At 34.8% G+C, this 12,379-nt stretch overlaps 1 protein-coding gene across 11 annotated transcripts in view; it reads left to right on the top strand.

Moving 5' to 3' along the window:
- Positions 1-8,120, top strand: part of DOCK9 (dedicator of cytokinesis 9) — a 115,819-nt gene extending 107,699 nt beyond the window's left edge. For 6 of the 11 annotated variants that reach the window (XM_088523334.1, XM_088523333.1, XM_088523331.1 and 3 more), the window contains 6 exons: positions 1,096-1,242; positions 2,458-2,668; positions 4,062-4,252; positions 5,245-5,345; positions 5,551-5,689; positions 7,376-8,120. In XM_088523334.1, coding sequence (XP_088379460.1) covers positions 1,096-1,242; positions 2,458-2,668; positions 4,062-4,252; positions 5,245-5,345; positions 5,551-5,689; positions 7,376-7,498 — 912 coding nt within the window. In that variant the 3' untranslated portion in view covers positions 7,499-8,120. Of the gene's footprint in view, positions 1-260; positions 297-1,095; positions 1,243-2,457; positions 2,669-4,061; positions 4,253-5,244; positions 5,346-5,550; positions 5,690-7,375 lie in introns of all 11 variants that reach the window. The other 5 variants (XM_088523339.1, XM_088523337.1, XM_088523332.1 and 2 more) reach the window with 1 other exon arrangement.
- The last annotated feature ends 4,259 nt before the right edge of the window (positions 8,121-12,379 follow it).

The following is a 12,379-nucleotide window of genomic DNA, read 5'->3' as shown; positions in this document are numbered from 1 at the left end:
TATAGAGAATAAATCACTTTTTTTTTTCTTTTTTTTTTTGTGCATCAGTATTGCATGCTTCAAAAATGTTCTGGCTGTGTAAATAGACAGCTGCACATGCTCTAGTATATGTCTACACTGCATATTTATCAATATATCACATAGTAACAAAGTAACACACTTTCTACATGCATAGCCCAGTTAATTGTTCAGCTGAGCATGAATACTCTGAGCAGTAGTATAACTTTACATGTATTTTGTTGTCTTTTATAACTTTATAGCAATACCAGTTTACAGACAGTGAAACAGATGTTGAGGTAATTACAGTAACTGCTTACAAAGCAAGCGATGCAGTAAAAACTACTGCATTTTGGCTTAGTTTGATGTGGGTATTTTTGTCAGTCTAGCCTGTGTTTATACATGATCTGTTGTGCTTTTCTATTTTGTCTGTTTCATTTTATGACAAAAATATTTCATTTCTGATTTCAAACATAAACTCAGACATGGCTTGTTGTTTTAAACAAAATACCTGTTTCACTTTCCATGTGCTCGCTGTTGGATTGAGTCACAGTTTTAAAACAAATGATTTGTGCATTGAAAATAAAGCTTGTAGTAGTATAGTACAACATAATGTTAAGAACTTGGAATAAATGAAGTTTATTTTCTGGAATTGAATTTGTATTACTGTATAAAGACAATTTTCATATTATTTTTATATAAGCTGTTGCCCAAATGCTCAGCTATGAAACAGATAGTCCTGATGGGCAATGAGATTTGTGTTTTGGCAAGTGAAACAGTGCTGAAAAGTCACTTTTAAATAAAAGTGACATTTTTTTATCTCAAAGGCGTGGTACACCATAAAATTACAACAGACCTTTTAAAATTGTAAGTTTATGTGTTTCCATTATCTTTCACTCACTCTGTAGTAGCTAATTATGTTTTTCTGTATTTTGATTCCCTTAGGAAAACATTTTTACTTAGATTTAATTTCTGTTTATTTACTTTTGCTTGAAACCTGATGTTAAATGTTTACATTTGCTTTGAACCACAGCCATTATTTTCATCTTCATCATGCCCAATATTTTTTCAAGGTTTTGATTACTTTGTTTTTTACAGGGATTCTTTGAAGATGAAGATGGAAAGGAGTATATTTATAAAGAACCTAAACTTACTCCTCTCTCAGAAATTTCTCAAAGACTACAAAAACTCTACTCTGACAAATTTGGATCTGAAAATGTCAAGATGATCCAGGATTCTGGCAAAGTATGTTTTTTATTCTCTCCCAAAGAATTCTAATATATAACTTTTTTTAATGGATCTATCTGAAATATTTCAGGATCACTATCCTTTATTCATTTGGTACAAATATGCACGTCTAAAACTCTGCTAGTAAAAGGACATGAGAAATATCACCTTCTGTTACGTCTGAGATTAAGGACAGAAAAAAAAATCAGTGTCACCTCTCTAAATAATTTTTTGTTATTGTTATTCTCATTTTATGAGGATTACCTCCTTTTTTATATTTAGCTGTATTTCTTGCCAGATCATGCACAGTAATTCTTTGGAAATTTTCCCTTTTGTGCACATGAAGAGCAGAGTCCAAGCTCTGCTGAAATAATAAATGGACCGCCCTTCTAAATAAAGGGCCATATAAAAATAACATTTTAATTCTGTGTCAAATGTTCTCATTACCCTTTTCCCGCATCTCCGAGCCTGTTCAATTTTACGAGTGCTTCAATGGTAGAAACAATTGTTCTCACGAAGTTATCTGGTGAAATCCAGGAGCATATAGCAATTTTGCCAGTGTGGAATTAGGGCCAGCTAAAGTCTCCCAAGACCCTCATGCATTATCCTCTTTTAACTGTGACATGCTGATATGCCTCCTATTCGTCCAGTTGCAGAAACGAAATGAACTAGTTTGCAGTCCTGAAAAGTGAAACCTGCAATATTCTTTGGATTTTTCCGGTAGATTTTGAGGGGACCCACACAGGGTGTCTTAGCTGGGGCAGCCAGAAAGGGCACATTGCCTTCTGGAGATGCTATTTTAGAGTATTTAAAATGTAAATTTGTATTTTTAGTTATTAACATTTTATGTCTCACTACAATTTTTGGTTTCCGGTCAACTTTTTTTATCAGCCATTATGGAAGGCAAGTATTTGTTTCTGAATTGCTATTTCTATGACTTTTCCTAGAAATCCAGTATTTAAGGGGTGTTACCAGCATAGGTAGAATTTCATATGATGTTTTGTTTACAGCTTTGCATACAGCAAATAATGTAAATGGTAGCATTAAAAAATTGCATGCATCTATGTTGTCATCTTGTAATACTTAGAAATGAAAGCAGTGCCATGAGAACATTAATGTTGGCTCTGTTTCTAGTAATTTATAAGTTGAATTCAACTTCTGCAGGTCGTGTGACTACAAATAAGTTTTCTTTATTCCAGCATAACTATTTATTTTTCTTGTCATATTCTTAAGGTAAATCCTAGGGATTTAGATTCAAAATATGCCTATATTCAAGTTACTCATGTAGTTCCCTACTTTGAAGAGAAAGAGTTGCAAGAAAGAAAAACAGATTTTGAAAGGACTCATAACATTCGTCGCTTTATGTTTGAGATGCCTTTTACTCAGGCTGGTAAAAGACAAGGAGGAGTGGAAGAGCAGTGTAAACGACGGACTATTTTGACAGGTACTAGCTGCATGGAATTTGCCATTCAAAGAGAATTGCTCTGTTTTTATACTTAATTCTTGATACTATTTCTTTCTTATATAGTGTATTTTTCAGAAAATCGTTTTATGAATTTCATGTATGACTTGGAAATGACAAGAATTGTAAAATATGCTAAAAAATTAGACAAAAATCTCTAAAATGAGTACGTACTTGAGCATAGCATTCAGTGACACTTATAAATGATCTTTTGAGAGTTACCATGTATTTCTTGATCATTAAGCTTTGGGAAAAGAGAGGGAAATCTCAAATTTGAATAGGCCTTAACTAGTCCTCACTTCAGAAATAGTTTTCTTTTTTTAATAATGGAATGTTTAGGTCTCTCCCTTCCTGTACTCACCTTTGCTATGAATCATTAAAAATAGTGTTTTTATTCTAGCTATTTTCAGCACCCTTAAGGCCTTTAGAACTGAAAAAAGCCACATTGGTTCCCTTGATTTAAAAATAGCTGGAAGACTTTGAATGCCGCTTCTAGTTTGATTCCTATTTCTGTGCCATTGTAACTCTGGACTAAACACTCTGCTTTACGTTCTTTCTTGTTAGCTTTAGAAGGGAGATGCTCTGTGTCTTCCTCCCCATAGGCTCAAACTTCAAAGATGTTTAATTGGCTGATACAAAACATTTTGGCATTCCAAGGTAGATAAATAGAAGTTTATAGTGTCTTTGGTGGTATTTTTATGCAGCATATAAACCAGGTTTTGTGAAATAACACATTACTCCTAAAATTAAAGTAGCAGAATTAATTCAGATAATATAATTCTGTTCTGTTTGAGTATTTTAATTTCACTACCTTTATAGTTATCACTTAAAATATATTTCATAGTTCTCAAAACTAGGTTTTCAGATTAGCTTCTTCAAAGGGTAGCCCAAATGGAATGTTTTTGATGTGTAATATTCCACAATTGCTATACTGAAGTCTAGTTTTCCTTTTTATCTTTTTTTTTTAAGGGCAGTTTATCTCCAATAAAAGTGTGGGCATATGTCAATATAGCAATAAATGCAGTCTAAATAAATGAGTTTATCATATCAACTGACTAGTACTAATATCTTGCTGATTTTTTGTAGTTCTCCTTTTTGAGATATGTGCACATATCTTTTTATAGTTCTTTTTACAATTCACATGTGAAATAAGTTCTAGTAATGCTAGTTGTGGTAATAATATTTTATCATTTTTGTAATGGGGGTGATGCTATAGTACTTTTTCAATATTTTGTCCCCGCTATGTAGCATTTTATTAAACCGAGTGAGAAATTATACAAAATGTGATTTTCTTTTTGCACATAAAATTGCATGGAAATATACATTACTTAAAAAGCCCTTTTTCTGACTCTGTTAATCTCGCTTCTCTCCATAGCTATACATTGTTTCCCATATGTGAAGAAGCGCATTCCTGTAATGTACCAGCACCATACTGATTTAAACCCAATTGAAGTAGCCATTGATGAGATGAGTAAAAAGGTTGCAGAACTCAGGCAGCTTTGCTCTTCAGCTGAAGTAGATATGATCAAACTCCAGCTGAAGCTCCAAGGAAGTGTCAGTGTTCAGGTAAGACCATATAGTTTGCGATTTTACTTGTTTCTGTCCTTGGAAAATTATATAAGCAGCAGTTCTACCATTAGTTTCTCTTCTGTATATTTGTGGTCAACATATGAAGTTATTTTTGGAGTAGGAAAAACACTAAATTGTTTGATCTTTAGATTGAATTTTTTTGACAGTTAGATGAAGATGAATCTGTTCAGATTGGATTCAACGTGGTCGTTATTGCTTTTGTGCTCTGGCAAGATCCCTAGGGAACCGAAGGGGCAGTGCCAAAATATAGGAGGGGGATAATAGAAAAAAATTTCACAGTGTGGTTTGCCTAAGGAAGGCAAGAACCAAATGTAGTAGAAGGAAGCCATCAGATTCATCAGGGTAGGATTCATACAGTGATCACAGCATATACAGATTAATATTTAAAGTTCCTTCAGACTGCAATGGTAAAATGAATTTGCCAATTCATATCAAAGGTACAGTAAATATGAGGGTGAGAAGGGAGGGGCTGATACTCTTTGGTATGAAGGGTAACAGGAGGTTTCTTCTGTGAGAACATCTTTAAAATTATTAGACAAGAATTTTAGTTGAAAATAGCTGAATCCACTTTTTCACACACCTGCTGTAATAGCACAATTAAATTTCTGCTGGTGCAGAATTTTCAGCACGGAAGAGTGTTTCTAATAGATAAGTAGACCAAACAGTAGTCACCTTGGCTCTGTTTGTTTCTTTGTTTCCTTTTGTAATTTCATAAATATCTGTAACTAATAGGCAATGCTAGAAGTTACTTTGTCTTATTGCCTCATCTTTGAAATGGTATGTCTGTGCCAAGAAATGTTCATACAAAGTTCATACAAGTTCTCTCATGTTTCAACTCCAATGGTTGTTCAGCTTTTTGGAAATCAAGGTATCCAAAGCAAATCAGATATAAGTTTGCAGTATCTATTATTGCTGAGACAGTATGGTTAGAGAATTTGCTCTGTTTTGTAATCTTCATTCTCTTTTAGGTTAATGCGGGTCCACTAGCATATGCAAGAGCTTTCTTAGATGACACAAACACCAAAAGATATCCAGACAATAAAGTGAAACTACTGAAGGAAGTTTTTAGGTATATATATATATGTTTATATATTTAAGTTTGATATATATATGTATATATTTATTTATTTTAACTCAGATGGTAAGATTTTCTTATTTTAACTTTAATCATGCTCTGAGTGCATTAAAATGCTGGTATTTTGAACTAGTCTTTTGAAGTAATTCAGTTCTCCCCAATGCTTGAGGTTTTTTTATTATTATTTTATGTAAATCAGGCAATTTGTAGAAGCTTGTGGACATGCTCTGGGTGTAAATGAACGACTTATAAAGGAAGATCAGCTGGAATACCAGGAAGAAATGAAGGCTAATTACAGAGAAATGGCAAAAGAGCTTTCTGAAATAATGCATGAACAGGTATGTGCTAAGGTTAAATTATAAGTACATCAGCATTCTGAAGAGTGGTAATGTGATCCCACACAAAAAAAAAAATATGTATTACGCTTTACATTTACAAGGGCTTTTGCTGTTTGGGGTTTTCTTCCTATTCAAAATGAATCACATCATGGAATTCTGTAACTTCGTTAATGTTTCCATCTGTGAATTTCCTTCTGAGGCTTCTTGACCTTCAGAATTTAGTCTTCCTCATCAAGAAAATAAGTGTAGCTGGAACCAGCTCCAAACTCTCAGAGAACAAGATGTAAGAATTTGCATCTGACTTCAGAGGCAAGGTTACCATCCCCAGGAAGACAGGAGGGACTGAAAGTTGATGCTTAATCCCTGCCTTGAAGATTTTCTTTATTACTTCAGGCTCGTTTTCTTTTATTGACTGTTATTTCTGTAATCTTCTCCCAAAGCCATACAATGGTTCATAGTTCTTAACCTTCAAGGTAGGTATTCCTGAGTCACAAGAAATACCAGGGTTTTCTGATAATGTATCACATTAAAACCCAGTGCTTCTCTGAGACTTTCTGAGATGTTGGACCACAGTCTCCTCTGTTTCAGAGTGGGATCCAATGCATTCCAGCCTAGATTAATAGCTGATGCAAGGAGGAGCTCTGTGTTTCCCTTGTCCTTGTTAATGACCATACTTTGGAATCAAACTTAATGTGCAAAAGCACCCTTGAGACATACCTGAAGCTTGCAGTGCAGCTGAGAGCCAGATCATCAAGGAATGGGGCTATGAAAAACTTGTAATGCCTGAAACTTCAGGAGTAAAGCAAAGAGTCCGCAAGGAAACAAAGAAGAAGGGGCAAAGAACTGAATCCCTTAGTGAGCAGCATATGAGTGTACAACCAGGGCTGCAGTAGTGTACCCTTATCCTAGCACCCTGTTTATTTCTACGAATGTAATTCAGGTGTAAATAAGCTAATGAAAGGCCACTATGTAAAAAGTAGACTGATCACTTCTCAGAAGGTTTAGGATCATGAGAGCCTTCACTGAATCTTTAAAAGGTCACATTTATGGGATACTTACTGGTATATTTGGAAATAAAGCTTTGCACAATGTTTATTCTAAAGTCATTGCAAAAATGTAGCTGCCTTACGATAGTGTGATGTTTAAATGGTTACAAAAGCTTTGTTATGAAAAATATTTTACAGAAAATATTCTTAACAAACTTCTCTTTTCTTCCTGTGCTGCTTGCAAACATGGTCAGATGGGATGGTAATCAATTTTCTTTATTTTTGTTGTTAGCTTGTTTAATTTTATATAATACCTTTTATCTAAGGGTTAATGTTTATTTTCATTACAAAAATTGTACCTAGTTCAGAACAAGATTGATTTTTTTTTTTTTTTAACTCATAACATAGCTGGGAGTAGTCATTTCTCCAGTCACCTCTGTCAAGTCTATAGCTATCATCTGAGAAAATGCTGTCATACATACAGTGAGTCTTTTGAAAGGAAGGAATCTAGTTCTACTCAGTGATAAGAAAGTGTCCCTAGTGCCAAAACCTCACCTAGAGCTCACATGATGGATAGGTCTGACATTTCTAAATGTTAACATCCGTAAATTTATAGGTGTTTGGGGGTTTGGGTGCTCAGCTTATGTCAATTCTATAAATGTTTGTTTTATCTTGGTAAATTTATGTTTTTCATTTTAAGATTACCCCTGTTGAAGAAAAGACCAGTGTAATGCCTAATTCGCTGCACATTTTCAATGCCATAAGTGGAACACCAACAAGCACAACAGTTCATGGGATGCCCAGCTCTTCATCAGTTGCATGATAGTTTTGTAAAGAAAAGTATGTTTTTTTTGTTTTGTTTTGTTTTTAAAGTCTGTGGATTTGCTTCATTGTTTGCAAACTCAGGATGAATTTGAAGCTAAATGTGGGGCACTTGCAAGCTACATGATGCATACAGAAGTCTGAGCACTCTCAAACCTCGGGGCAGGCAGTGATAAGCTAATAGCAGTTACTGGTAATAGTCTTTTAGAGTAAGTAAAGAGGGGTGCACATGTATTTTTGAAATTCTGCTAGTAACATTTAAAAGCATTCACAGTGTCATCGCAGACGTGCGTGTTGGGAAATTAAAGAAGTGGAAGTAAATTTCTCTTTTCCATTAGAAAGTATTATTACAATGAATTGCACATTATAAAAATTGTGGGATGTAATTTTGCAGATATGTAACATTCAGATGTTCTTTTTGTGTATGGCACAGAGATTGATTCCAAGGACAAGAAGTATTTTGGGGTAAGACAGAGACACTAGTTTTATGGGTTTATTGGAACTGACAACTGTAGGTTTTGTACCATTTGCAAATTGTTGTGCTTTATTTTATACCTTGTTGCATTTTGGAAGTATGTGAGCTTAAATCTTATTAAACAACTAAATACAACCAAAGGTCTGTATTAATGAACACCAAGTTATACTAAAATACCAATAGTAGTAAATTGCTGTGTACATATTGTTTGTTAATACAGTCCATACATTCTGTACATAAATGTATTACATTTCTAAACATTTTTTAATATTCAAATATTCATACCAGCTCTTAGCCTTCTGCTTTCAGTTTATTGTGAAAATTTGCTCATTCCAAGTACATGCAGATTTTTCAGTCCATTTATTCCTGTATATAAATAAGTGCAATATAAGGATGTATACAGTCTTTGCTATGTTAGGTTTATATGCAGTTATTAAAAAACAAAAAAATCTTTTTTTGCCAAAGCAATGGAGTATGTAATTGGTGATCATAGTTACTGTGGTAAATGGTGGTATAATTTAAAGCTTTTCCCATATTATTTTAAGACATTAATTTAGTAATTTTATATTTGGGGGGAAATAAAGGTTTTTAATTTTATTTAACTGGAAACACTGTCCTGCTGTAATTAAACAATCTGTACTACATCTGTATTAAAAGGAAAAAAGTAGTAACTTTTCCTGCTCTGTGTTCTGGTTTTTATTTTGGATTTGTAACTGAGACTGGGGGGAAAAACATTGAAATATCAAAGCTTGATCAGAAAATGGGCTTTTTGCAACCAAAGGCTCACAGGGCTCTTGGGCAGAAAACATGAAAAACAAACATCGATAAGGATTGACTTTCCTATGTCTCTTTGTGATATTTGTTTGGGTCACCATTTTTAGCCCCTTTTAAAGATTTGAGTTGTGGCTTTTTCTTTTAAATGTTATTATGTTGAATGTACAATGAATTATGTAAAGCCATTTAGACTCTAAGTATCTTTCTGGTCTTAACAGCAGATTAATTTGTTTAAATTATAGCTATAGTTATTAAACAGATTCTCTCTTTCAACTTAAAAGTAATAGGTGTTTATTTTGTGCTGACTGATAAGAGCATTATCTGCCTACGCAGGAGTTTCATATTTTATTCCTCTCTATGCAAAATTCGATATATTTTTCTGTAAGAACAAAGTTTAATTGAAGTTGATAAAGCATATTGGAAATGCTACAACCTGTTCAGTCAATACACCCTGTGACCGATGATAAAACCCACCCAGAGCCTTGCTGTGGTGGTAGGATTGTAGGATTCTGTCTTGGATTACACTAAGAAGGACTAGCTAGTTGGAAAGAAAAAAGGAGGAAGGTGAAAGGATTTAGATAAATAATTTTTCACTACAAAGCCTTAGGACAGCATCTTTTTGTGCCTCTGCCGATTCTACTGCTGCCGTGTTGTAGCTGGGGACATTGGGTGATACTAAAGCCCGCGCAGCTGTGTCTACATGTCCCCAGCATCCGTGTGGAGAACCTTCCCTTCTCCTTGACCCTGGCTTATGTCTTGGTTATTTATTTCCCCAGACCCTGCATGATGCAGCCAGGGCCTGCACAATTACCTCTTTAGCAGAGTTGTGTGTGAATACAGCAAATGTATGATTGGTTTTTAACTGCTTCCTCTAAAGCTCCTCCCTCTCTGTCCTCTCTCCCACACTCTCGCTCAAGATCCCTTGACGCTGGGTAACTGGCAGCTGGGATCTTTGTGGCTGCTGCTTTATAATCTGTTTTATGTTTCTCCCTGGGATATGAGGTTGCCAAAAATTTGGAGATTCAGTTTAACAAATTAAGATTCTGACAATTAGGAACAATTAGTTGAGATCTTTATTGCAGGCTCTTATGTGGAAAAAATATTTTTAAGTTAGTTTAGTTACCATTCAATATTTTAAGAATTGGTATAAATTTTAATCAACTTTTCACTGACATATAAACTTCAAATTAGCAGAAATTAGAATTTATATATTTTTCAAGAGTGCAAGAAAAACACAAGTCCACTTTAGACCACTGCTGCATAAATAAATTCGAGCTGGCATTTAGGGTTTTAAAAATGGAAATTTGAAGCCCAGAGAGAATATAAACATGAACTGCCTGCATCTTTCATGCTGTTCACCATTATTAGCTACCAAGGAAGAGCTGAAACTTTTGATAGAGCCATTAGGGAACAAATCATCTTTTTCAATTGCTTGAATTGCAAATAGAACAGATAAGAAGTTCTCAAGGGCATGCAGATAACTGTAAGAAAAGAACCTTTGTTAAGCAAAACTGTTCAATTTATTGCTCATACCACCGTTCTCAGAGTTCCTTAAGTACTGTTGTTTAATGGGAGACAAATACAGAGTAATATTAAATTTAATGAAGTTTTAGTAGCTGCTTTAACTTGCACATAAGGGGCCAAAAACCTTTTTTAATTGGTCTAATAAAGTGACAAATGGCCAGTATAAGTGCCTAGGCTTTTAAAAGGCCTATGACAAAATAAGAAAGCTTCCGTTCATTCACTAGCACCCTATTGAGGTTTTTTTCCAAATTCCCTAAAACTTTGTTCTCTCACCATCATCAGTGATGGACCTTTGTCACACCTAGATAATTTGAAATAGTTAAATATATTTTCATCACAGTACGCTGATAGACTGTAAAATAAAATATATATATATATGCTTGAGACTATTTAGTATGACCAGAATGATTGTAACTGGCATTTAAGGCAAACAAACAAAAAGCAGCTTGATAACAAATAACAACTTGACTGAGAAGGACAAAACAGGGGAGATCCTGCACCAAGAGAGGTTGTTATCAGATTTGGAGGCACTGTTAAGTGGGAAGCATGTGATCGCTAGCAGAAATGAAGCCAGGTAACATGCTGGCCGCTAAAGCGTGAGGTGGCTGTACATGAACAGCAGCCTGTCAAAGCCCAGAAGAGGGCTCCTATGTGACGGGAGGTGAGAGAAAGTTGGCTCATTCGGAGACATGTTGGAAGTATCCCACAGCCAATAGTGAAGCATAATTTTTCACTGGCTTTTAGGCAACCATCATATCTGACAATACATGTTTATTTTGGATCTGAGATTGTTATAATTAAATAACTACTCTACTTGATTTTGGTGCATGTCCAAAAACAGTGGTCAAAGCTTGGCTATATTTGTCACAGACAAACAAAGTAAACCCTGAAGTGAAATTTATGCTTTCAAAAGAGGAATAAACAGCTATAGCTTGTTAATTAAAATAAAGTGGTAACAGCTAAGAGCCTTTTTAAAAAAGCTTGACCAGATGGCCATAATGCTATGCTATCAAGACAGGAGACACTATTCCAGGTCACTGACAAACTGAGGATTAAAAAAAAAAAAAAAAAGGTATTTGAGATGAAAGTAGAAAGAAGATCAAGTCTATATCAAGTTTATAGAAGATAACAATCAATACTTTGATTTCTAAGTTAATGCTTGTTTTATTTTCAGAAACTAACAGGAATGCATGATTTTTACACAATGAAATCTAACTCCCTGGTAATCTAAAAGGAAGTTTATTTCTATTGGGTATTCTGTACCTGCAGGCTTAAAATTTGGAAACAAGTGTAGTAAGACAGATTCTGGTATCCTGATGTTTCTTTAAAGTAGATCTCAAGCGTACAGAAATATCAAAAGAATGTTCATTTTGTGACAGTTTTCAGAAAAAAAAAATGCTGTTTTTTTTCCTTGAAAGTGATGTGAAATGGCACATTGCAAGATCTAATAGAGGATTCACATAATAAAGAACCAAAGACAGACTTTTATAGGAAATAAGTGTGGTCAAATAGGTATCCTTATTCTTTACAAAGTCTATACATTTGGAGGGTGTTGTGTAATTTATTTTGTCCAGCTGGATATTAATGTGCAAGATCAGAAGGAAAGAGGACTTTTTGTTTTATACAAAATGGATCTCAGTCACTCGCGTTTGCTCTCTCATAGACACCCACATGCTGACAAGCCCCAAGGTGAGTGTGTCCCAACGGTCTGGCTAGGCTGCCTAGGATTTGTCTTGGGTTTCACATGAAAGATTAAGTTATTGTCATGTCACTCGGGTTCTTTCCTGGCAACGGCAGACTTTCAGACAGATATTTATGTTTTTCAGTTATTACAATGTGATCTTTACCCTTAATCTGCTTGCTTCATCCTCCGAAAGCCACACGTTGTCTGTGATTCCTCATGTGGGTGTATTCATGGCTGCAGTCTGTCTTCCTGCAAAAAGGGACAGGAATGGCACGTGCTATAACCTTCCTGCCATCCTCCTGTTATCAGGGGCAGGTCTTCTGCTGACAAGTCATCATATTGCGGCCTTATCAGCTCAGGCCTTCTGGTCTTGATGTGAACAACACATTCCTTGGCGTTTACAAGGTTGATTGCAGTTAATCATG

Source organism: Tinamus guttatus, unplaced genomic scaffold (genome assembly GCF_059628265.1).
Source record: "Tinamus guttatus ecotype Peru unplaced genomic scaffold, ASM5962826v1 Tinamus_guttatus_pri_ptg000180l, whole genome shotgun sequence".
NCBI lineage: Eukaryota > Metazoa > Chordata > Aves > Tinamiformes > Tinamidae > Tinamus > Tinamus guttatus.
Note: the sequence above shows the minus strand (reverse complement) of the source record. Positions and strands in the feature narration are given on the sequence as shown.